Here is a 22,294-nt window from a genome sequence, read left to right as displayed (position 1 = left end):
AGAGTGTAGAAGGGAGTCAGTGGGCGAGGAGCATGATCCGTCGTTTGGAAGCACCTTAGTGTGGGGCTCAGTGACGGCCCCCCCACCTAACTCCCCGGACTGTGGAAGGACGCTTCCTATTTCCGGAAAAGCAAAATTGGCTTTCAGAAAGCTGAACTTTTTGCAGTGGTGTTTGCCTTGGGTCTTGTCACTTGGGCCTGGGTGTCGTATATTTTTCAAGGTGAAAGTGAGAGCGGACAGTTGTGGGGTGGAGTGTGCGGGGCAGGGTCGTAGCCTGGCGCCTCCGTTTGAATGGCCAGAGCAAGGAGGACGCGTCGCTCCTTTTTCAGAATTGCAGAGCAGGCCGACGCCTCGGGGTTTGGCAGGGCTCTGCTCGGCAGAATATTTTGCAGGTATGGTGCATGTTTCGCATATTTTGTCTGACCCTCTTTCACTTTCTCTCCTTGACAAATTTTCCCTTTTAGAAAAGTTTCCCCACTGTAACTATACAAAATTTTTCACAATTTGCAGAGGTCCATCAGCATCCTGAAACTTAACTTTGGACCTCACAGTTAAAACAGTGCTTTAAGGAGCTTGAACTATGGTGTGGAAGAAGGTTGGACTCGAAGGCTGGACAGACCGGATTCTGACTCCTGCAGGTGCTCAAGTGCAGTGGCCGGGTGCTTACTTAGCTGTGGGATTTGGGGCAAGAATTATTGAACCCCAGTTTTCTCCATAGAGAAAAACAATGCAAGTGTTATATCTTGCAGGAGTGCTGTAAACATTAAAGACAGCGTATGTAAAGTGTGTCAGGTGAAGCTTAGTAAATAAGAGTCACCCAAAAATACTAACTGCCGCTGCTACTGTTTGTGAAGCATTTACGTGCTCGATAAACTAGTTTTTGTACCAGTGCGTCCAAGACAAATGTGTGGTTTTTAAAGTTTCTCGATGGGGAGGGACTGTGTCTTTCTCAGCTTTTTATTTTCCCATATCATTTTGGATATTATTTCTGAGTAAATGTATTAAGTTGAACTTTTTTGAGCCAAGTAATGCTTGTCAGTCAAAAAATGGACACCGTTGAACTTGAATTTTTTTAATATGTATAAGCAATAATCTTAAACCAAGAAGCTACTTTTATATTTTGAAAAATAATTGATTTAGATTTTTCTGTTTAAATTTTAAGTGATATTTTCCTTACTGAGACGGGCCAGGTTTAAGAAGTTTGTCATACTTTGTTACATGCCTAATAGCTTTTAATCATCAAGATTACCCAGTTAGCATAAAGTGCAGTTTGGATTTTGTTATGTAGTTGTTACCACAACTGGAGTTGAGTGGGAGTTTAAACCTTTGTAAACTCAAAATTCTTTTATGATGATGGAATATTTCATGTTTAATACTCTTGGTCCAGAGTATGTGTTCAAATATTTTACCAGGTATGTGTTTTTTACAGGTTCATATAATATATAAAATGCATTTCTGTTCCAAGAAAAATATAAGTGGTAAACAGTTGGGAGAGAGCTTGCATATTTTCCTTTATTATCCTGTCTGATGATTAATGCATTCAGCCCTGTTCAGCCTCACGTTTAACCAGGTTAGTGTTTAGCTTTGCTTAGGCTGTTTTCCTTACGAGGACAGGAACGACCAGTCCTGTGCCCTGCCTGTCTTACAGATGGAGTCTTTGCATTGTTTCCAGGTCACGGTGTTTAATGTAAGGTCAGATTTTCTTGTGAAAACAGATTTTGGATTAACTATATCTGTGCACTGGCACATACCCCTTCACACCTGCCTGTGCCCTTAAACTCCAACAGCCCGCTGAGGCCGTTCTGATATCAAGAAGCACGAGGGCTGAGGCTCTGCTTTGCAGCGTAAAAGCACGAAATCAAAAATTCTGGGCGCACAGTAGATCTGCAAGGCTCCCTCTCACGGGGACTGTGAGGTTCTTGGAAACAGCATGTGTGACCTTGGACAAAGCCCTTGATAGCTGAGTCTCTGGTTCTCATTAATCTACCTTGCTTTAGTATTGTAAGGATTTCCAACTGCAGCCTATGGGCCTGTTTTTGTAAATAAAGTTTTATTGAGACACGGTCACGTCCATTCCTTTAGTATTGTCTGTGGCTGCTCACGTGCTGCACCAGCACAGTTGGGTACTTGCGACTGAGAGGACTGTACGTCTTGCAGAGAGTAAAGTATTTATTTTCCGTCTCTTTATAGACAAAGTTTGCTGACCCCTGATATAATGCAATAAAAAAAAGTGGTTGAGTCTCAGCTCTGCCACTCAATAACCATGTGACCTTAATCAGGTTTGTAACCGTCATTTCTCCTCTACAAATGTCATTTATCCATTCATTCAGTGACCCTTTGCCCTTGCCCAGTGTTAAGCACTGTCGTAGGCTCGGGAAGTATGGCAGTGAGCAGCATAGACGCAGACAGCTGCCCCCGCGGGCCTTGCATTCCAGTGGAACACGCTGCGTGAGTGTGGTGGCGGCGCTTCCTTCCTCGGGAGGAGCAGGTGGATTAACGCTCGTGCAGGTGCGCTGGAGCATCTCGGCCTAGGCCATCGCAGGTGGAGTGCGTGCTCAGCGGTGTTAGCTGTTCTCGTCAAGCTACGTGGAAGGTCTTCACTGTGTAAAGCTCAGCAGAACCTCGGTCAGGGTCGGAGCTTCCATGTTGTTGTCGCCCTCGGTCGGGATAACTTCTTTTAGATCCCCCACCGAAGGCGGACATGTCATCACCTGAGGCCCTTTCCAGTTCTGACTGTAAGATTCCAGAGTAAAATTCAGAAGACTAAAGATGGGCTGGAAGGAAGTGGGCTGTGTGTTTTGTTTTGTTTCATTTTAAGAGCAGGAGAAAATCCTCCATCGCTGTGACCACTGACAGGGACTTCAGGTTGTCAGGAGGAATCTTTCGTTTCCTGTGGTGTTTATGTCCTTTTTCCTACGAAGCTCGCCCTTTGGCAGATAACTGTGTCAAAAATATTTATACCTAAGAGCACATAGGATGTAAAGTGATCAATTCAGGATTGCTTTGTGTAATTTCAGATGAGAAAACTAAGACTCGAAATCTGTAGTTTGTGATCTGGCACAGATTAATAAAATTCATATATACGTTTTGAAAAATACAAAGGAAAAATCACTTGTGCTGTATGTGAATACGTATCATTCTCCTAGAACTTTCATTTTTAGAATATTTAGTAATTAGCAGTATGTTTGGCTGATAAAAAAAGGTGAAGTGGGAAAATACACTTGAGCAATTTTACCAGTCAGGGGGCAGAACCTTTAAAAATCTAAGCTTAATATTATCTATGACTTTTAATGTCTGTAGTGTTCCAAATTCATGAAATTCCAACTAAAATACTTTGAATAGGTAAAAGGGCAGACTGTAGTTTGAAGTTGTTGCTGATTAGCCTGTGTTGGGCTGTGTGTTTTGAAGACAGAGCCTCGTGTGAGTAAAGCTGCTCGTTTTAGAGCGTGGCTCGTGGTGGAGGCGTTATGCTGAGTGGCGGGTGGGGGCCCCGGTTCCAGGGTCGGACAGATCTCGGCCCAAGCCCTGGCCCTACCGTGGCCCAGGGAGCGACCTCGCGTTCCCCCTCAGAAACGGGACGAGAGGAAGTCCTACCTTGGGCATCCGGGGAGCGTCAGGTCAGATCGTCCACGTAGCGTGAGCGGGGCGGGCCAAGCCCGAGTGAATGCGAACTGCGGTTGTTTTTGGTTGCACAAGCGAGTTCTGATGTTTCTGCTGAAATCTAAACCTGGGTCATCGACTTGCTTCTCTGTTTCCTAATGGAAATCTTTTGGCTTCTTAAAAACAAAATACTGGGGCTGGCGCTTCTGGCTCTGGGTCTCCGCAGTGCTGGTTCTGGATGGAGACGGTGTAGATGCACGTCTCCGTATTGCTGAAAATCCCGGAACCGGTATGTAGGACAAACGCGACAAGACCCAGAGGTGGGGAGAAGCCGGCAGCCTGCCTAGGGACCTCGGGACTCCAGATGCAGCCCAAGGGTGAGTTCCCTGGGTTTCCTGTTCACCTCACAGCTCAGACTGGATGTTCGAGAAGCCGTCAACCCAGGACCTCCCATGGGTGCTGACAGAAAAAAAACCCAACGGAAGCCTGCCAGAAGGACCAAGAAGGAGGCAGCTTAGCAAGACAGGCTTTCAGTCACGGCCCTGCTTCAGACAGACACCCTGGGAGAAATGTAGCCCCCCTCGTCAGCTAAGGCCAGGGGGCGCCTAGACTTAAAGCTTCACTTGGGTATCAGGACGTGCCCCTCATCCGCACTGGGTGGTGCCAGAGGAGACGGGTGGGGAGCCAGGACCTTCCCCCGCCGCCCTGCTCACCAGTAACAAGATACCCTCGCTCCGCCGCACTGCACATCGTTAGCAGAGGCCACGTGGGAAACCGGAACTTCCACCTGTTCAAGAAAGATGGGTATAAAACGGGTTTGACCTTCTGCCCAGCAGTGAGGAGGCACCCCCCACCCCTCACCCCTTGGGTGTCAAAGGAGGCTGAGCGGGGGACCTGGACCTTTGCCCCCATGTGGCAGCATCACGACCCCCCTTCCCCCGCTGTCATGGCGATAGAGGAGGCCAGCTCAGACAGGAGGTTTAGTTTACTTAAGGTCCACTGTCTTACAACATACCCCAAATGTTTTGAGAACAATTAAAACTCCTGTGTTATACCAAGAAAATCTCAGCTTGAATGATAAAAGGCCATCAACAGATGCCAACCCCTGGATGACACAGATGTTGGAGCTGACAGGGATTCTAAAGCATCATTCTTAAAAGTGCTCCAGTGAGCAGCTATGAAAACTTGAAACATATGCAGTAGAAAATCTCAGCAAAGAAGTAGAAGAGATTAAAAAAAAAGCCAACGGAAATTTCAGGGCTGAAAAATATAGTCTCCTGAAATAAAATTTAAAAACTCAGTTGGTGGGTGCCGTAGCGCAATGGAGAGGACAGAGGGGGACAGTCAATAAACTGGACGATGAAATCGAAATTATCCAGTCCAAACAGCAGAAGGCGAGTAGACCGGGAAACAATTTGACGGGACACGTGGGACCGGGATAGATGGCCTAACATTCTGTCAGAGGCCCCGAGGGAGAGAAGAAAGAGGGTGTCTCAAAGGGACAGTCTCCCACATTTGTCACAACATAAACGTGCGCACTCAGGAGGGTTGAGACTGGGTCCTGTCGCCCTGGTTTAGCTTATCGATGGTAAATGACCTACGTCTTGGAAACTTTTATGATCCCATAACTCATCCGTCCTAGTAAAACAAAAGATCTTGTGTTTAGTCTTTTATTCTTAATGACCAAGACCTGCTTGCCTTGTCTCAGTCCAGGTTACATCACTCAGCATTTTCAGTAAAAGCATAACCATATAGTCTCGTTGCTATTGATCTTAATGTTTCCCTAAACCAGTTACAGACCCAGTAGAAACGGGTGCGTATGTCCACCAAGAGCCATGTGCGCGGATGTTCACAGCAGCCTTGTTCATAGTAGCCGAAGAGCCGGAGACACGGAGTGTGCCACGCGAATGCACCGTGGCGTGTCCACACTGGGCTGAGACGCAGCAGTGGAGGGGACGAGCTGCGTGATGTGCAGCATTATGTCGGGCGGGAGACCAGTCACGCGAGACGGCATGCCGTATGGCCCCGTTTACCCGCATCCCAGAGGCGCCAGAAGTTACCTGAGATGACAGAGGCTAGAATGCTTGTTACCATCAGGGGTTCCCAACTGCCGGGGGACGCACGGGAGCCTCTGGGTGCTGGGATGTTCTGTCATCTTGGTTTAGGTGGTGGTTGCCCGTGTGCATACGTATATAAAACTTCTCTAAGCTGCACATTTGATATCTGTGCACTTTAGTAAGTTAAATTTTAAAATAATGTGTATGTATGTGTCCTGAAACAAATCTCCATATAAGATCTTTCTGGTGCCGTCAGGACAGCAGATAAACTCATGAACTTGGCCTTCCAGGCCTCCCACGGTCGGCCCCGCCCTGGCCTGGTTGCGTGCGTTCCTGTCTGTGTTCCCGTGGCGCTCCTGGTGGCACTCCTGTGACGCCCCCGTGACGCCCCCGTGGCGCTTCACGTTTCCTCAGCTCTGGATGGGATATTCGGGAAGTTTTCTGCTCGTCTCTGCAGCCTTTTCTCTCTTCCTATCCCCCACCATTCTGACTTTCAAGAGCAATAAATGTCTATTTACCCTTTAGTCCCCAAAAGAGGATCTGTCACGAAGTAGCTTTCTTTTAAAAGTTTGTCAAATGAATGAATAGTTGTAGGCTAAAGGGTTTTCAGGGGTTCAGGCGTTACAGAGAAATCAGTCATGGAGAAAGGACCTGGAAATGTCACTGTGTTCCCGCCTTTTGCCGAGGGTAAGGGCCAGAGGCCTGTCCTGCGGGTCAGGGCTGGACAGCTTAGCACTGGAGGCCGATGGCGCACGGTCCCCTTGTCCCTGACTGCTTCTCGGACCAGGGCCTGCCCTCTCGCCATCGAGTCTGTCCCATTGGCCCCTTCATCGCCCCTTCTCAATTCCGAGCACTTTCGACTGTACACTGTGATGTCTTCCAGCACAGTTAATGTTATCTCAGCCATTATCTCTTTCTGAAGACCAGAAATATCCGCCTGCAGTTAGTATGGTGTAATTTTAAAAAGCACGAATTTTATAATTGAACAGACCCGGGCTTTGCCGCCCGCTCAGGCCTACCACCGAGAGTGAGTTGGCGGGCCCTGACCAGCCTCATTTTCTTCATCCGGGTGTGAGGACGCTGATTCCTGCCTCGCAGAGCCGTCACGAGCACCGGGTTTGTGCGTAGAACACGTTGGCATAATTGGTGTGTGTTCCCTTCCTCTTCCGTGTCCCATTCGCTGGCAGAGCCAATGACGTTTGTGACAATTGGGTGTCGTCTTTATTCACAGACCTGTTCCCCTCATGGTGACAGTGGGGAGTCCACGGGATGCCCTTCAGAGGCTGCGACGGGCTGTCCGCCAGTCCGTCAGGAACCGTGGGTGACAGGCCGGGGAGAGGACGGGAAGTCGGCTCCCCCCAGGTTCGCCTGTGTTCAGAGCAGGGCCACGTGGAGGCCTGGCCCTCCTCACAGCTGTGCCCACACACGCGCGACACTCCTCCCAAGGGTCCGCGCGTGGCGTGATTCCGGCGCCGGCCGTGGACGTGCGCGTGCGTCCTCGCGCTCTGCGGGTCTTTGTCTTAGCGTCATGGCTTCGTCGCTCAGCAGTTTCCACGGCTGTGTTTCTTAGGGGCACGGGGCTCATCCTAACACAACGGGCAGTTGACATTCGTCCACGGGTTAAAAATTAAAGACTGAATGTGTTCTGGACAGCGCTCTGTTCAGGCCCTGAAGCGTGACGTCGCAGATGATGCGTTACGGGTGGGACTCAGCCCTGAGCACAGAGGTGGGGTGCACATTTTTAAAACCTTGCTGTACGGGTTATTTTTGCCTGCGTGTGGCTCTGCGTGTTTGTGTAGACGCCACGACAGCTTTTCCGAGCTGCTGTTTTTTTCTGCGCGGACGCAGCGTGCCGAGCCCTTTCTGGCGCTCCTCGCGCTCAAGTCAGGTCCTGTGGCACCCTGCTTAGGGGCGCCGCGGGGTGGAGGGGGCCCAGGTCGTGTGCACTCGGGGCCATTGGGCATAAGTTCGCTTTTTGATTCATATTTTTCCTGTTTCTGCTTAAAAACAGGTCTCATGTAGCTCTTCAAATATTTCACTGGTCAGCTTTTGACATTTTGCTTAATTAAACTGTCTTAAAGAAATGGCAGTAATGGAAAAAATAACACTGTGCTTTTACTTTTTTATGATTCAGCTAAAGTTTTTTACAAAGAATGCAGCAAAAATGCCATAAGGAGAAGGAGAAATCAGATGTTACGAATGTCTGCCATTTAAATCAGATGTTACGAATGTCTGCCACTTTCTAGAAGCCATCGTGTGTGCCGTTGTCTTTTTCTTACCATCCACTTAATAAACGCCACCCTCTGCTTTGCAGGACAGGTTTCTGCCTGTTTTTGTACGAGACCCAGGAGACTCATCTGAGTTCACGTGCCTGAGTGGGTGGCATTGCTACGGTCCTGGTCCTGGTTGTGTTGAAGTCTGAAGAAGTTGAGGGACTGGGACTTGGGGACAGTGGTGTGTGCCAGGTGTGGCACAGTCCTGCAGGAGGGATACGCTTGGTGACTTTGAGCCTCACTGTCCTGAACCAAACTCCTAGAGATGTTTTGCATTCCAACTCAGTGGAAAATACCTTTGTGACACCCAGCCCTGAGGGGTCTAGAAGGTGGTTGAAATTGACCAGTGTGGAAGCAGGTGCATTTGTAGCTGTGCGGTGACTTAACGTTTGTTCATTCATCCACCAGATACTCACTGAGTTTCTACCATGCATGAGCCGTTTCGTCCTCACTTAAAAACAATTCCTTTTTTTCAGTCCGGTGAGCAGAATATAGTAAGCGTCTTTAAAGCCAGCTAGTTGTATTCATTATTTAAACAGAGATTTTATCTGCTGGGTGAAGAATTCATGAGAAAATTGCACTGAATTCAGATGCAGATGCTTGCTAAAAAAAGTTGGTTGTTCATCTTCCTGGAATTTCGTAGTTGAACTTAAAACATTTTTATTAATCACATTGTTCTTTGTACTACTGGGTACTGTAAGAGTCTCAGTCTTTCTGTCCCTGAAAAGCGTCTTTGTTTTTCTGTAAACACTTTGAGAACACTGCGCCTTCACCCCGTGAGTTTTAGGGCAGATTGCAGCGTCCTTCTTCCCCGTGAATTCTTTTCTGAGTGCACCTGTTGTCATAGCTGTTATACAGGTTTATTTTTGACTTGCTCATCTTTCCCAGAGTGTTCAGCCTTGCAGAGACTTGGAGGGCAAGGTTACCCATGGGACACAGTCCCTGAACAAGTCTGGGTCCGTCCTTGGCCCTTGCTGTGTCCCTGGACTGGCACTGTCAGCCCTTCGCCGATGGTGGCACTGAGGCTCTGCACTGTCTCATCGTCGGTGGCAGCTGGGCGAAGGTTTGTGCCGTTGGTTATCATCTTTCCCGCCTGCACACCTGTCACCTGTTGGGAGAACGGCCGGTTCCTCCTGACCGACGTTTCAGAGCCTGCTCCGAGAGCAGCTCTGACACATTATAGCTGGTCAGCAAAACTTTACCGTCAAAGGCCTTTAGCTCCTAAAACCTTAAGCTGCAAAACTTAGGCGGGAAAATGCGCAGCCTCTAATAATAAAAGACAAAGAAAAGCCCTCAGATTACGTTTTTTGTTTATTATTAAAAAACAGCTTTTAAAAATGTGTGCACTTCTTGGGAGGATGCAGTGAGTAGGCAGTTCTGAGGGGGGTGAATTGGAAGAAACCTTTTGGGGCAGTTTGGCAATGTGTATCAAAGAGATTTAAAGATGTTTATATTTTTTCTTGCGGGAATTCTTTTGGAAATTTCTCCAAAGGAAATAATCAGTGATATAGTAAAACTATTATATATATGGATGTTCATTATATTGTTGGTTAAAATTTAGAAATGATTTAAATGTCCCGAAAGGGAAGGTTAAATAAGGTAGATTGTGGTAATGGAATTGTATACACCATTTAAAAAATCACATTTTCAAAGAATTTTTACTATATGGAAAAATATAAAATAGCGTGTGTATACATATGCATATCAAGATGACTCTATTTAAAAAAAATATGTATGTGCGTAATACCTATGAATTGGGAGGCGGGGGGGACGATGGAAGATCTGCCTGGGTTGGACGTGTCCCCATCTCAGGGTTGGGGCTTGGCCCCTGAGGAAGGAGCCAGATCCCAGACTTTGAGCCGGGTCCGTGGTGAGATCTCACGCTGAAATGGACTCATTCTCATTGGCTGCGAAACTCACCTTTCCTGGTTCTCCTCTGCTGCTCGACCCCTTTGCCCCAAGCATAGCGGGACCGAGGGGCTCAGGTCTTCTCTCTCGCATAGGCAATGCCACCCCCGTCAGCTCACCAGAAACTGAGATTGAACCTTTGAGCCCTCTGTCTCTTACCAGCCAGCTTTCTAGAAAGCACGTCCTGTCCGATGTGCTCTTAAACTGCATCTCACTCAGCCTGCTTCTTGAGTCCCCACTGCCACCACAGTGGTCCTGGCTGCATCGCCGTTCAGGCCTGTGACTGCAGTGCTTCCTACAGGGCTTTCGGTGCCACTCTTGCTCCCTCCCAGGTGGTGGTTTATGTGGCAGTCAGGTCACCTTCTTAGAAATCCAGATTGAGTTATTTCATTCACCTGCATCAAATCTTCAGTGGCTCATTTTATACCTAGGAAAAAATCTAAATTATTTTCCTCACCTTCAAGACTATATTCGACCCTACTGAATCACCTCGAGAGGTTTTAAAATACATACATGCAGATGTGTATGTGCGCCTGGACCATTGCCTCCGAGATTCGATCTCCATTGAGTTTTTGTGAGGTGGGGCCTAGGGTGTGGCTAGTTTCGAACGCTCCCCAAGGGATTCCGGTTCACCGGAAAGACTGAGAACCAGCAAGTCGTAAAATGTAGCTCCTCATCATCATCTGAAGGGCATGTTCAGACGCTGTCTGCTGGACTTGGCCCCTAATTCAGAGTTTCTGATTAAGCAGGCCTGGGGCTGGGCCCAGGAATTCGTGTGTTTGAAGAGCAGGTTCCCAGGTGATGCGTGGCTCTGCTCCAGGCACCACGCTGGAAACCGCGCCCTGGGGTCGGGCTCACCTCCCTGCCCACAGCTGGCCGTGGTGCTACTGGCTTCCTGTCCCTGAGGCACCTCTTTCACGGGGACTCTGCCCCTCCTAGTTCCCTTTACCTTTGGCGGTTTTGGTTTCCCCTGGATCTTCGTCTCTGTCCCATCTGCATGACCCAGGGCTCGTTTCTTAGAGTCTTACCTGACCACGCTGTCTAAAAGAGAGCCTCCCTGTCACTCTGTTTTTTTCTTTATAAGAATTACCATTTGTGAATATATACTTTTTGTTCGCTCATTTCTTGCTCATGCACTCTCACGTGCCCCCTTATCTTCCCCCTCCCCCTTCACACACATTCTTTTTCTGCAAATAGTTATTGACATCTGAGGGCAAGGCAAGGGATGCGAGAACGAGCGAAATGTGTTTCACGCACTTGAACACCCCAGAGTCTAGTAGGAGTCAGACAAACAGCTGCTCTGTACACCATGGACCTCATACAACCGGACCCCCTAACCTGAGGGTCACGCCCTGGGAAGGACCTACAAAGCCAGGGACTGTCAGGTTCATACCGCACGCTCCACAGCATGCAGGAAGGGGAAGGGTCTCCTGCCGCTGTGGTGGGCCAGGGGCGTGGCCCTTTAGAGAGAAGCTTAGTTCTCAGGACCGCGCTGCTCCCACCTTTATGGGGCCGTTCTCGCTTCTCCCGCCCGCGCTTCTTTCTTCCTGCTGGACCACCGGAGGGGAGTGGAGATTGTGCCCCCACAAGACTCTTAAGTTAATGAATCAAATTAACCCCCAAATCACTTTGACCTCAAGGCAGAAAATTCATTCCATGTTACCATACTCTAGTGGAAGGCCTGAATTCGCTGGGATAATGCAATGCCCACAAGAGAGACTCTGTATTTGAATATTAATTCTATCTCATTATCAAATTCCCAGGGAAATATTAAAATCCAAAGATTACATTTCATTTTAAATTAAAGTCCAAAGACATTTGAGTCATTCTCTGCCTAGGTGAGTTAAAATTCAAAGAAATTGAAGCACAAAATGCGTCCTCCCGTCCCTACTCTGCCTTATCCCCACCAGGGCGCCCCGAGCCCCCTCGTCAGGTTCTTCTGACAGCTGCAACTCCTATCGGCATCTTGAGGATTCACAAGCCCCAATACCAAGTCACTAATGTGCCTCGCTCCTTAAAATTTAAAAAGGTCAACGGGGCACAGGTTTATCAAAGCACTGCCTCCCCCACCCCGCCCCTTACAGCAAAGTTAGAAAATAAGCCAGTCCAGTCCTCTAATACTTACCTAACAGAAGCGTGTCCCCCAGAAAGTAGCACTTAGGATCTGTTGCCAGGTAGCAGGCCATAGACGGAAATGTGACACCGTGGACAAGGGGGTTGGTGGAAAAGTCTTGATTCCTCCTTCGCCAGGACTTCGGGTCGTGGGGAGTTGGTGGCCTCCGGCATTTGGGGGCAGTCTCTCACTAACTGCTTGAGTGATTCCAGGGAGCCAAGACCATGCTTCTCTCCTCCTGGGTTTTGTAGGCCCCAGTCACAGTTCCTGTTCTAGTAACAAATAAAACATTTACCCCTTTCCTAAAAGTCGCTTTAATAGCACGTAGGACTAGGTGCAATTTTCATTTCTGTTTAGATCGTTTTATCCTGATCTTTTAGATAATTGTTTTCTCTTTTATATCTGGGTACTCTGTCCTGTAAGACAGGGATCCCCAACCCCCCGGCCACAGACCGATATAGGTCAATGGCCTGTTTGGAACCGGGCCACACAGCAGGAGGAGAATGGCGGGCCAGAGAGCGAAGCTTCACCTGTATCTGCAGCCGCTCCCCAGCACCAGCATCACCACCTCAGCTCCGCCTCAGGTCCTCAGGCACTAGATTCTCAAGGTGCCCCGGTCCCTGGTGCCGCAAAGGTTGGGGACTACTGCTCTAAGATGTCAGCTTTTCCTCCTAACAACAAAAAAATCCCTCGTCCTTCATCTGAACCAGCCTATTGCTTTCCTTCGCTGTCGTTCCTGCTGCTTCTGTCCTGCTGGTGAGACCGAGACACTTTGCACATCGCTCCAGCTCCCCTTGGAGGTCCTGAGCAGCTTTGTCGTCCAGCACAGAATGCTCCAAACAAGACCTTTCTAAACTGCAGGATTTCGTTGAGTGTATCGTTCTGCATCAGTGTAAGGAGCCAGTGACAGTGTCCTTGGTTTTTTTCTCATCTTGGGATCTATTTAAATTTTCTCTTAGGTGCGATATTTGTTATAGGTTTCTGTCACATAGCCTTTTTCAAGTTAAAAAAGTTCTCTAGTTTTCTGAGAATTAAAATCATCAATAGGTGCTTAAACCGATCCTTTTTTCTGTGATAAGAGGTAATTATTAGTACATTAATGAGGATAACTGTACTGTAGATTTTCTGATCTCCATTAAATCATGGTGAATTTTTTAGTATGTTTAGTTAATCTAATATTTTTATGATTTTTCGGGGACAAGAGGGTCTGTGTTCATAAATCAAACGGGCCTGAGATTTTCTTACGGGTCTGCCTTATCCTGGTTATGGAACCAAGTCATGGCAGCTTCGTAAAATGAGTTGGGAAAGGTTTCCTCTTTTTCTGTTGTTTCGGAACAGCTTATATACACGACAGATGAGATATCTAGTCCTTTACAATTTGGTGATGCCCACTTGGAGAGCTGTCATTTTTGTCAGTGAGTCGTCATTTTTGTATCTTTAAGTTACTTAAATTGAAATATTTAAATTATTTTATTCAAACTTTTTATTCATTGTGTCAATTTTCTACTTTTCTGAAATATCTATTCTATCTAGATTTTCAATTTTTTTCATAAAGTTTATAATATTTTATTATTTTACCTATGTTTTTTACATCTTTTTCACTCTTTTTACTCTATTCTTTTTAAAATGGATATCTTTTTTCCTTCATCAGTGTTTCTGGAATTTTCTTATTCTGGCGGTAATCACTAGGAACCAGTTTTTGGTTTGGGTTAATCTTTCCTGTTGTGTTGTGACTCTAACAAAGGTAAGTGACAGCAGGCTTCTCTTCAGAAATGATGCTTAACAGGAACCAGCGAAATGACATCTTTAAAACACTAGAAAAAAACTGTCTATCTAGAACTATCTAGCCAAAATAGCCTTCAAAATTGATGAGGGCAAAACACAGACATATCCAGACAAATACAAGAGTTTAGAGAATTTGTCACCATTTGTTGCGCTCTGAGAAATGCTGAAGGCTGTCTTGCAGGGTGAAGGAGAATGTCGTCGCACGGAAACCTGATTCTCGGGCAGTCGACTGTGTGGGTCGACATAAAATACCTTTATCCTCACTTCTTAATTTATTTAAAATAAAATCGAGTCTTTGAAGCAATCATAATAGCAACGTATTTGGCGGTTTCTTATATAGAAGTCAAACGTGTGAGAACAGTTGCCCGCATGGCAGGTGGAGCATGGTCGTCAGATTTTTCCATTGCTCGTGAAATGGCGTACAGTAAGCTCTCAATGTCCTCGATCAGTTCTTGGAAAATGCGACTTGAAGTGAAGCAATGTGCAACGAAACCAGTTTGACCCGAGGCTCATTGACATAAACAAGAGAAAGTTCCTACGGCATATTTCCGGTCCCCGAGCATCACCAGACTTCTCAATAAAGACCTACAACACTTCTAATACTAACATTGAAATAAATGCAAGCCATAGATACATTTAAAAAAGATTAGTAGTAAGAGAATTACTCTCCAACCTGCTTACCCGGGGTCCCAGGTGGCTGGATCCCATCCTGATAGTTCAGGGCACCAGGCTGGACCCCACCCTGGACAGGACACCGTGCCATCGCAAGGCATACACGCGCGCGCACACTCTCCCTCCCTACTCATACCGGGACAATTTAGACACGACAGTCAACCTGGACACCGTGCCATCGCAAGGCATACACGCGCGCGCGCACACTCTCTCCCTCCCTGCTCATATCAGGACAATTTAGACACGACAGTCAACCCGATGTTCACTTCTTTGGGATGTGGAGGGAAACCAGAGTCCCCAGAGAAAACCCACGAAGACGTGGGAAGAATGCAGACTCCACACAGACAGGAATTGATTTTTTCCTCATTGACATTATAAGGAAACAGTGTTAAATGAAATGACATTATTCGAGGACCTGCTGCAAAATCATTTGTAGATCGACTACAACAGCTCTTAGGAGGAACCAGGTAACCAGCACCTGGACGGGACTTCTGACCGCCAGACGTGCGAGCGGCGGAGCTTTGTAGTTGGAGCCACACGGTTGTGGTCCTTTGTTTCGGCAGCCCTAGCAAACCGGCACAATAGCCAGAGCAGTTAAAACCAAAAAAGGTGGAGGATTATACTGCATCTTCCATGATTTACGATAAAGCTGATGAGCAAAGTGTGGTATTGGCATAGTAACGGTGTGTTTATATCAGGAGAACAGAGTAGAAAGTCTAGAAATAGACTGAATGAGGAAAAGGTGGCCTTTTCAACAAATGACTGGAGCAATTACATATCCCTACGGGAAATAAAAAGAACCTCAAACCTTAATCTGGCACCAAACTCAAAAGTTGATTTATAATGGAAATAAATCCAAAACCCAGAACCATAAAACTCAAGACAATCTGGATGTGTTGGGGTCAGCAATGATTTCTTAGGACACAGAGAGCACTAATCATGAACAAAATGACGAATCGTTCCTCTCAATTGAAAAGTTATGCTCTTTGAAGCACACTATTAAGAAAATGAAAAGACAAGCCCCAGTATAGGAGAAAATATTTGCAATCCATATATCTGGCAGAGGACTCGTTCATTTTCAAATTATGTGAAGAACTCTTGCTACTCAACAAAAAAGAACAGCTCAATTAGTAAAATGGGCAAAATACTTGAACAGCGCTTCATAAAAGATTTGGGAATGGCTCATAAGCTCTTGAAAAGATGCTTCCCCATCGTTAGTCATCAAAGAAATACAAATGATGTCACCTTAGAAAGTCTTATACCAAGTGCAGGTCTGAGGATGGCTTCGTCTCCAGGTAGGGACCACACCCACGTCGTTCACTATTTACTTCACACATGGACTCTAGTGATCATTTTATCTGTGTGTTGTTTTTAGGGGCTGTGTTATGAACACACATTGACCAAATGTGTTGGTTCGCCTCCGTTTACTGTATATTTAAATAGGAGATTCGGTCCTGCGTTGGGTAGTGTGCTCTTGCGAATGCTGCTGAACTAGGCATTGGCCATCAGACAGGTGAAAGATGGAGTCTCGGTGTGATAATCGCCCTTCTCTTCCTGCGAACAGAGTGGAGCACATTCTGTTATCTCTACGGTCCACCGGCATTTCTTTCTTTCTGTGCCGTTTCTGTTCATGTATTCATCCATTTTTCTATTGGATTGTTGGTCTTTTCTCTTTTTAGAATTTTTTTATTAAAATATTAACCCTTTGTGATATCTTAAAAATAATTTCTCCAGTTTTCATTCTGACTTCTTTTAAAACCTAGTCAGATTTTAAAACCCGTTCCATATTGCTTCCGGATTTTGAGTCATAGTTAGAAAAGTTTTTCCTACTCCTAGCTTAGAGAAAGAATTCACTACGAGTACTAGTAAACTTTAAGCTCAGATCCGTTTGGAGTTTATCCTCGGGAACAGTGTTAGGGTGTGATCCACTTTATCCTTGTTTATGTGGCTCCCCAGTTGCCCCAACATTTTTGATTAAAGTGGGGAAAAAAGTACCACTTTTTGTTGACGTGTCTGTCGTTAAATCTTTGTGGTTTGATGTAGGTGTTTCACGTGATTGCACGAACGATATCACAGCAATGAGTAAGGAGATCGAAAAGGAGAAACAGATCGTCTGTCATCTCTGCTGCTACCCAGGCTGTTTCCAATGTGTAAATTTGTCTTCTTTCTCTCCAGGTCAACGAGATGGACGCCATTCACTTGATCCTGGACAACTGCAGCCCTGACGACAGGAACCCCTGTATCCTTGCCTTGGAATCGCTGCGCTGAGCCACGGGGCCCTCAGCGCACCAAGCCCCTTTCCCGTGTTCGTTTGCCGTGTAGCTGGCGCGCGTTCCTGTTTGTTCGTTTGCTTGTTTGCCGCTTTCTCACGTAGCTGCTGGACTGTCTGTCGCTCGTGCAAACTGTGCGGTGTGGTGAGCTGAAGTTTGCGAGGTAAACCGCCCTGCTGAAACGCGCTTTAAGAGTCTGGGGCGCAGACAGCTCATCCGTGGCCCCATGTGTGCTGCACGGTCGCAGCGCCACCTCTCCAGACTGTGTTCGTGTTCTCTGGAGCAAGTGTGAACGGTTTCACTTTTTTTTTGCTCGGACGTTTCTAAGCACTCGGTCTTGTGGAAGAACCGTTTAAACTGTGGTTTGGGACATAGAAAGCGTGAGGAGCACTCAGACCCAGCAGTGGGGAGAGATGTTTCAGTGGCATCAAACTCTCGTTTCTGAGAGGCCCTGGTCCTGTGACCCTCGGTGACTGAAGCCAGGGCCTCTGACGCTTGCCCTTACCTGGGCTGAAACGAATCCCCTGTACTTTGTAGTGGTGCTGTGGGAGCTGACGTAGGACAGTGACGTGGAACCAGGGGCCAGACGCAGCCTGGTGGGTTTGAGAGAGAAACTGTTTGACGTCAGGACCTCCCCTGGTGACAGCCAAACTCAGCCCTGTTCCTTGCCCTGGCTCCTGCATGGCCTCGTGCTAATGGCATGTGGGGTGGGGCAGGGAAGACCATTGTAGGGATCTGGAGAGTGTAACCCTCTGGGGGACAGTGGGGATCCCAGCCCAGGACAGAAGAAGGAGCAAGAGGGGCATTTTAAAATGAAATTCCCCTCACTGTGGTTTCTGTCTACAAGAGAAGAGGAGCTGATGAAAAGCGTGTGTTTCAAAGTAAGTAGAAGGAAAAATGCGTATTTGTGCTAAAGATACTGTCATTTGCCTGATTGGCAATAGAAAAAGATATATCATTTCAAAGAGCATAAAGCTGTAAGCTCGGTGCGAAAGACAGACCGGGCCGCGTGGAGGATTCTCCTTGGGGTTAGAACAGAGCTGCTCCACTGCACTGTAGCCCGTCGCCACGGGCTGTATTTCTTACAGGGCTTTGAAATTATTTAGCTCCAAAAAACGAAAGGAAAAAAAGGAGAAAGCTTCCTGTCACAGGAAAGCAGTAGAACATTCTGGTACAGATGTTGAATTCCTGATAAAAAAAAGGTGATTTATTATGAGAAAAGAAATTCACCCGGTTTTACTTTCGTATTCCCTGAATTGACCTTCTGGTGAAAAAGGGTCCGATCACTGGTCTTTGGCTTTTAGCAAAGACCAAACCGTGAGGAGGCTGCGCGTGTGACTCCTGCTGACAGCCTCCGCTCCACCCCTCTGGCTGGAGGCCCCTCTGGCCGACAGTCTTTCGTTCATTCATTCATTTGTTTGTTCGCTCCTTTCAAGAAACACACAGTGTGTCCTGTGTGTGTGCTTACACACGCGCCCTTACCTGCTCCTGACAGCGCCGTGAAGCGGTGTGATCACCCTCCCCGCGTGCAGGTAAACTGAGAGTCTCGGTGACTTGTCCTGAAGGTCAGACCCGGAGTTTAAACTCAGGGTTCTTAGCCACTTGTCCACACTGCCTCCTCAACAGTCACTGGGAGGGGACAGTACACGGACAGAGAAACCACTGTAACTTGTTCATGTAGCAGAGAAATTCAGAATTCTGAATTGAAATTGATACGGGTAATCTATATAGATCCTGGTTTTTATAATGATAGTGAAGCATTGCAGACTCTGAGAGTCTCCTCTAAATTGTCAAGAAAAGGTAAAAAATTACATGTTTAGTGTTACATCTATTGAGTAATTCTTCAGAGTTTTATTTATTAAAGCTGCCAGATTTCAAAGGCATATAAAATACACAAAAGATGTATGACAGACATACTGAAATAAGGGTTGAATATCAGAAACGGGGGCGCGTTTTAGCCTGGGAACTCCGATTTTCCACGTGAGCCATAAATCATAACCGGGCCTTCCCAGCCCCCGCGCGGGTGAGGCCTGATGCAGGTGCCGGGGTGAAAGCCCGCCAGCAGCGCGCACGCTCCCCTCCCGCTTTCCTCCTCCAGGGCTGGTTTTCCTGTATTTTTATTCATCAGAATAATACATCGGTGTCGGCTCGTTTTAATGTCAAAAGGTGTCGAATGGGGCAATTCCATCTCTGCCTCTGCGCGCCCCGCTTTTCAGCTCCCTCTCTTCGCTCTTGTATTTGCTTTTGTAAATCTAAGTAACGAGCTCTGCTGACGTTCCTTGGTATATCAGAGTCTGACGTTACGTGTTTGCTTTTATCGTGACCTGAGGATTCTGTGCTTGTACGCCACCTCCTCCTCCCCTCGTGCTCCTGTGCAGTTAAGAGGACAGATCCCTTTTGCCATCGCCTGCCCTGCTGTCGGGAACAAGCGTCTTCTCAAGTGTTCATTTGCCGTTCGGATCTCACGTGAGTGTGTATGCGCGCGTAAAATGTGCTTGAGCGGACCTTTCGCCCGTTTTTTCATTGGGTTATCTCTTTGCGATGAATTTGTGATAGATCTTCATACATTCTAGGTAGAAGTTGTCAGCTACATGTGTCGCCGATACTTTTTTTCTTCTATTCTGTGACTTAACGCGTCACTCTCTGTAGTTTCCTTTGATTAACAGTTCTTCAGTTTTCGCCAAATTTGTCACTTTTCCTTTATGGTTAGTGGTTTGGATGTGTATCTTGTTAAAGAATTATTTTCCTGTGCTCAGATCGTAGTGATGATCCATATTCCGAATGCCCTGCAGTCCTTTGCGTTAGGTGTGTAATTCACCTGACGCTGCCCCTTGTGTGCAGCATGAGGTAGGGGCCTTATTTCTGTCTTTCCCCACGTGGACACTCAGTCGTCCTCACGTAGTTATTGAAAAGAACACGCACTGTCCACTGTGGCGCCACCTTTGTCAAGTGAAACATCCACACGGGCGCAGGTCCGTCGTCGGCCTCCGTTTCCTTCTCAGTGGATCTCTCTGTCCTTGCACCGGTACCATAGTCTTCAGCACTGTCCCCTTCCAGCACGACTTCATGTTAGTTGAGTGAGCCCCGCCAACAGTCTCTTCTTTTTTAAGACTATCCTGGCTATTTTCGGTCATTTCTGTTTTTGCATAAAAGTTTTAGAACCAGCTTGCCAAATTCTACACACACGTATGTATACTAATGTGCACATACATGTGCATACATATGCTCACTCAGATATGAACTCACCACCACCAAGAACAATTTAAAACCCCCACATATTGAGTTATTCATTGAAATTGCATCAACTAAAATCATTTTGACGAGAACTGACATCTAAACAAGACTGAGTCTTCCACCCCACAAACATGGTATATCTGTTTAAGATTATTAATTTTTAGCCTTTATTCTTTTCTATGTACTTTTATAGCTCCATGGCATGTATTATTTTTGTTACCATTCGTTTAAAGTGTTTTCTGATTTCTATTATGGTTTCTTTTTTGACTCATGGATTATTTAGAAATCCAGTTCTTAATTTCCAAACAAATAGCAATTTTCTAGTTACCTTTTGGAGACTGCGTTTTAGTATAAATGCAGAGATCACATACTTGATGTTCTCTGCCCTATGAAATTTATCGAGACTTGCTTTATGACCCAGTGTTGGGCAGTGTTTTGCAGATGTTCTTTGTGTGCTTGAAAAGCACGTCTGTTCTCCCAGTAGTGCGGTCTAGCACACACACACACACACGCGCACACAGACACACACACACACACGCACACACACTAAGCCAAGTCTGTAAAACTTAGATTTCTACTGATATTTTCGTCTACTTTGCTTTATCAGTTACAGAGAAAGAGATTTAAAGATATCAGTCTATGATTATATAGTTGTCTATTTTTCCTTTTAGTTGTATAAATTTGTCCTTTATATGTTTTGAGGCAATGTTACTGGATAAAGGTTTACAGTAGATCTTGAGCTGTGTCCATGTTGTTATAAAATGATCCTCTTTATCACTAAAAATGCTTTTTGCCTTAAAGTCTTTTTTGCCTAATGTTAATGTAGCTACCCTAGCTTGCTTTTGGTTGATATTTCCATGGTATAACTCTTCATTCCTTTTATCGTCAACCTTTCTGCATTTGAGGTGTCTTTATAAACAGCATATAATGGGGGTTTTCTTTTAATCTGGTTTGACAGTCTTTGTCTTTTAGCTATTGGATTTAGCCCATTTATATTTAACGTAATTACTGATCTATTTATACTTAAGCTCCTCTATTCGTCTTTCCTATTTTGTCTTTCTTTTTTGCTTAATATAGTTCATTTTCTCTTCTTCTACTTTAAAAGTTCTTTATTTTTTTTTCCATTGTGGTAGTAGTCCCCTAGGAAATTACGACATGCATTCTTAACTAAGCACTGTTTACTGTTTCTCAAACCTTCACCCTCTTCCCAGGTCCTACAGCACCTTTAGCACTTTTCAGCTTTTATGCTGCTGCTGTTGTATGTTTTAATTCTATTTCTGAAACCCCATAAAATATTGTTGTTTTATGAAGTCTGTTCATTTAGCTCTGTCCACATATTTGCTGCTTTCCTAGCCCTCCACCCTCCTTACGTCTCTGTCCACCGTCTGGGATTCTGTTCCTTCTACCTCGTCCTCTTTTAGAATTCTCTCTAAATTGGCCCCATTGGGGAACTAATTGAGTTTGTATGAAAACATTTTTCTTTCACCTTTGCTTTTCTGATCTCCCGCTGGAGAGTGTACCCCGAAGCCAGCATTCTGATGGGACGGCCGCAGGCGCTCAGCACTTCAGTCTGTGCGCCTCCACTCAGTTCCACGATTGCCAGCGTGGTGTCCGCACCCTTAGCTGTATCTGGTGTCCTCCATGCCAGGGGGTCTCTTTTTTGCCCTTTTTGTTGAATTAATGAATCTTCTGTTCAGATAGAGGGGAGAACTGGGAGTTCACCTGCTTTTTAAAATTTGCAAACAACCCTTCTTCTTTAATTGACGCCTTTCTTTCATATTACAGAGGCACGTGTGTTCACCAACACCGAGCTTTAGGGGAGCCTGCGAGGTGATTGTTTGTTTTTCTCATCGCCGGCCTAGGGTTGGCTCTCTTGGATTTGCTGACTTAGTTGCGAGAGCCCTCACATGGCCATAAGCCACAGCCCTGTGTGTTACTTCTCGTCTGTTTGCCTTTGGGCTTCTGAAATTCTCTTTGTCCTTGTGGGTTTGTGCTTTTTAAAAAAATATCCAGTGGGGCTTCAAAAGAGAGTGTAGATAGAGGAATGTGTTTATAAGCTTCATCATATGCTTGTTGTCACCAGTCATCCCCGTATCGCCCACATCGGTGTCTGTTGCGCAGTTCTCGACATATGAAAACCCCGTTCAGCAGAATCGGTCACTTCCTCCTTCACGTACTGCTTTTTCCTCGGCTTTCACGATGGTACCTTCTTTCGGTTTCCAGCTCCTCCCTCGGTCCCCATTTTTGCTGCTGCTTCTCCACGACTCCCCAGCATCGGAGTGCTCCCGGGGAGTCCCACCCATTTGTTCAGTTACTCGTTCACCGTTTCCTGCATACCTTTTGCGTCCCAGACATTCTTCTGGGCCCCCGGAACGACAGGGA

At 46.3% G+C, this 22,294-nt stretch overlaps 1 protein-coding gene across 1 annotated transcript in view; it reads left to right on the top strand.

The window, feature by feature from the left end:
• ATXN10 (ataxin 10) overlaps positions 1–22,294 on the top strand; it is a 138,156-nt gene that overhangs the window by 91,657 nt on the left and 24,205 nt on the right. Inside the window, exon 10 of the mRNA XM_006917317.2 lies at positions 16,584–16,647. Within this exon, the coding sequence (XP_006917379.1) occupies positions 16,584–16,647 (64 nt within the window). The remainder of the gene's footprint in view (positions 1–16,583; positions 16,648–22,294) is intronic.

This window comes from Pteropus alecto, unplaced genomic scaffold (assembly GCF_000325575.1).
Source record: "Pteropus alecto unplaced genomic scaffold, ASM32557v1 scaffold157, whole genome shotgun sequence".
NCBI lineage: Eukaryota > Metazoa > Chordata > Mammalia > Chiroptera > Pteropodidae > Pteropus > Pteropus alecto.
This window is presented reverse-complemented; position numbering and strand designations above follow the sequence as displayed.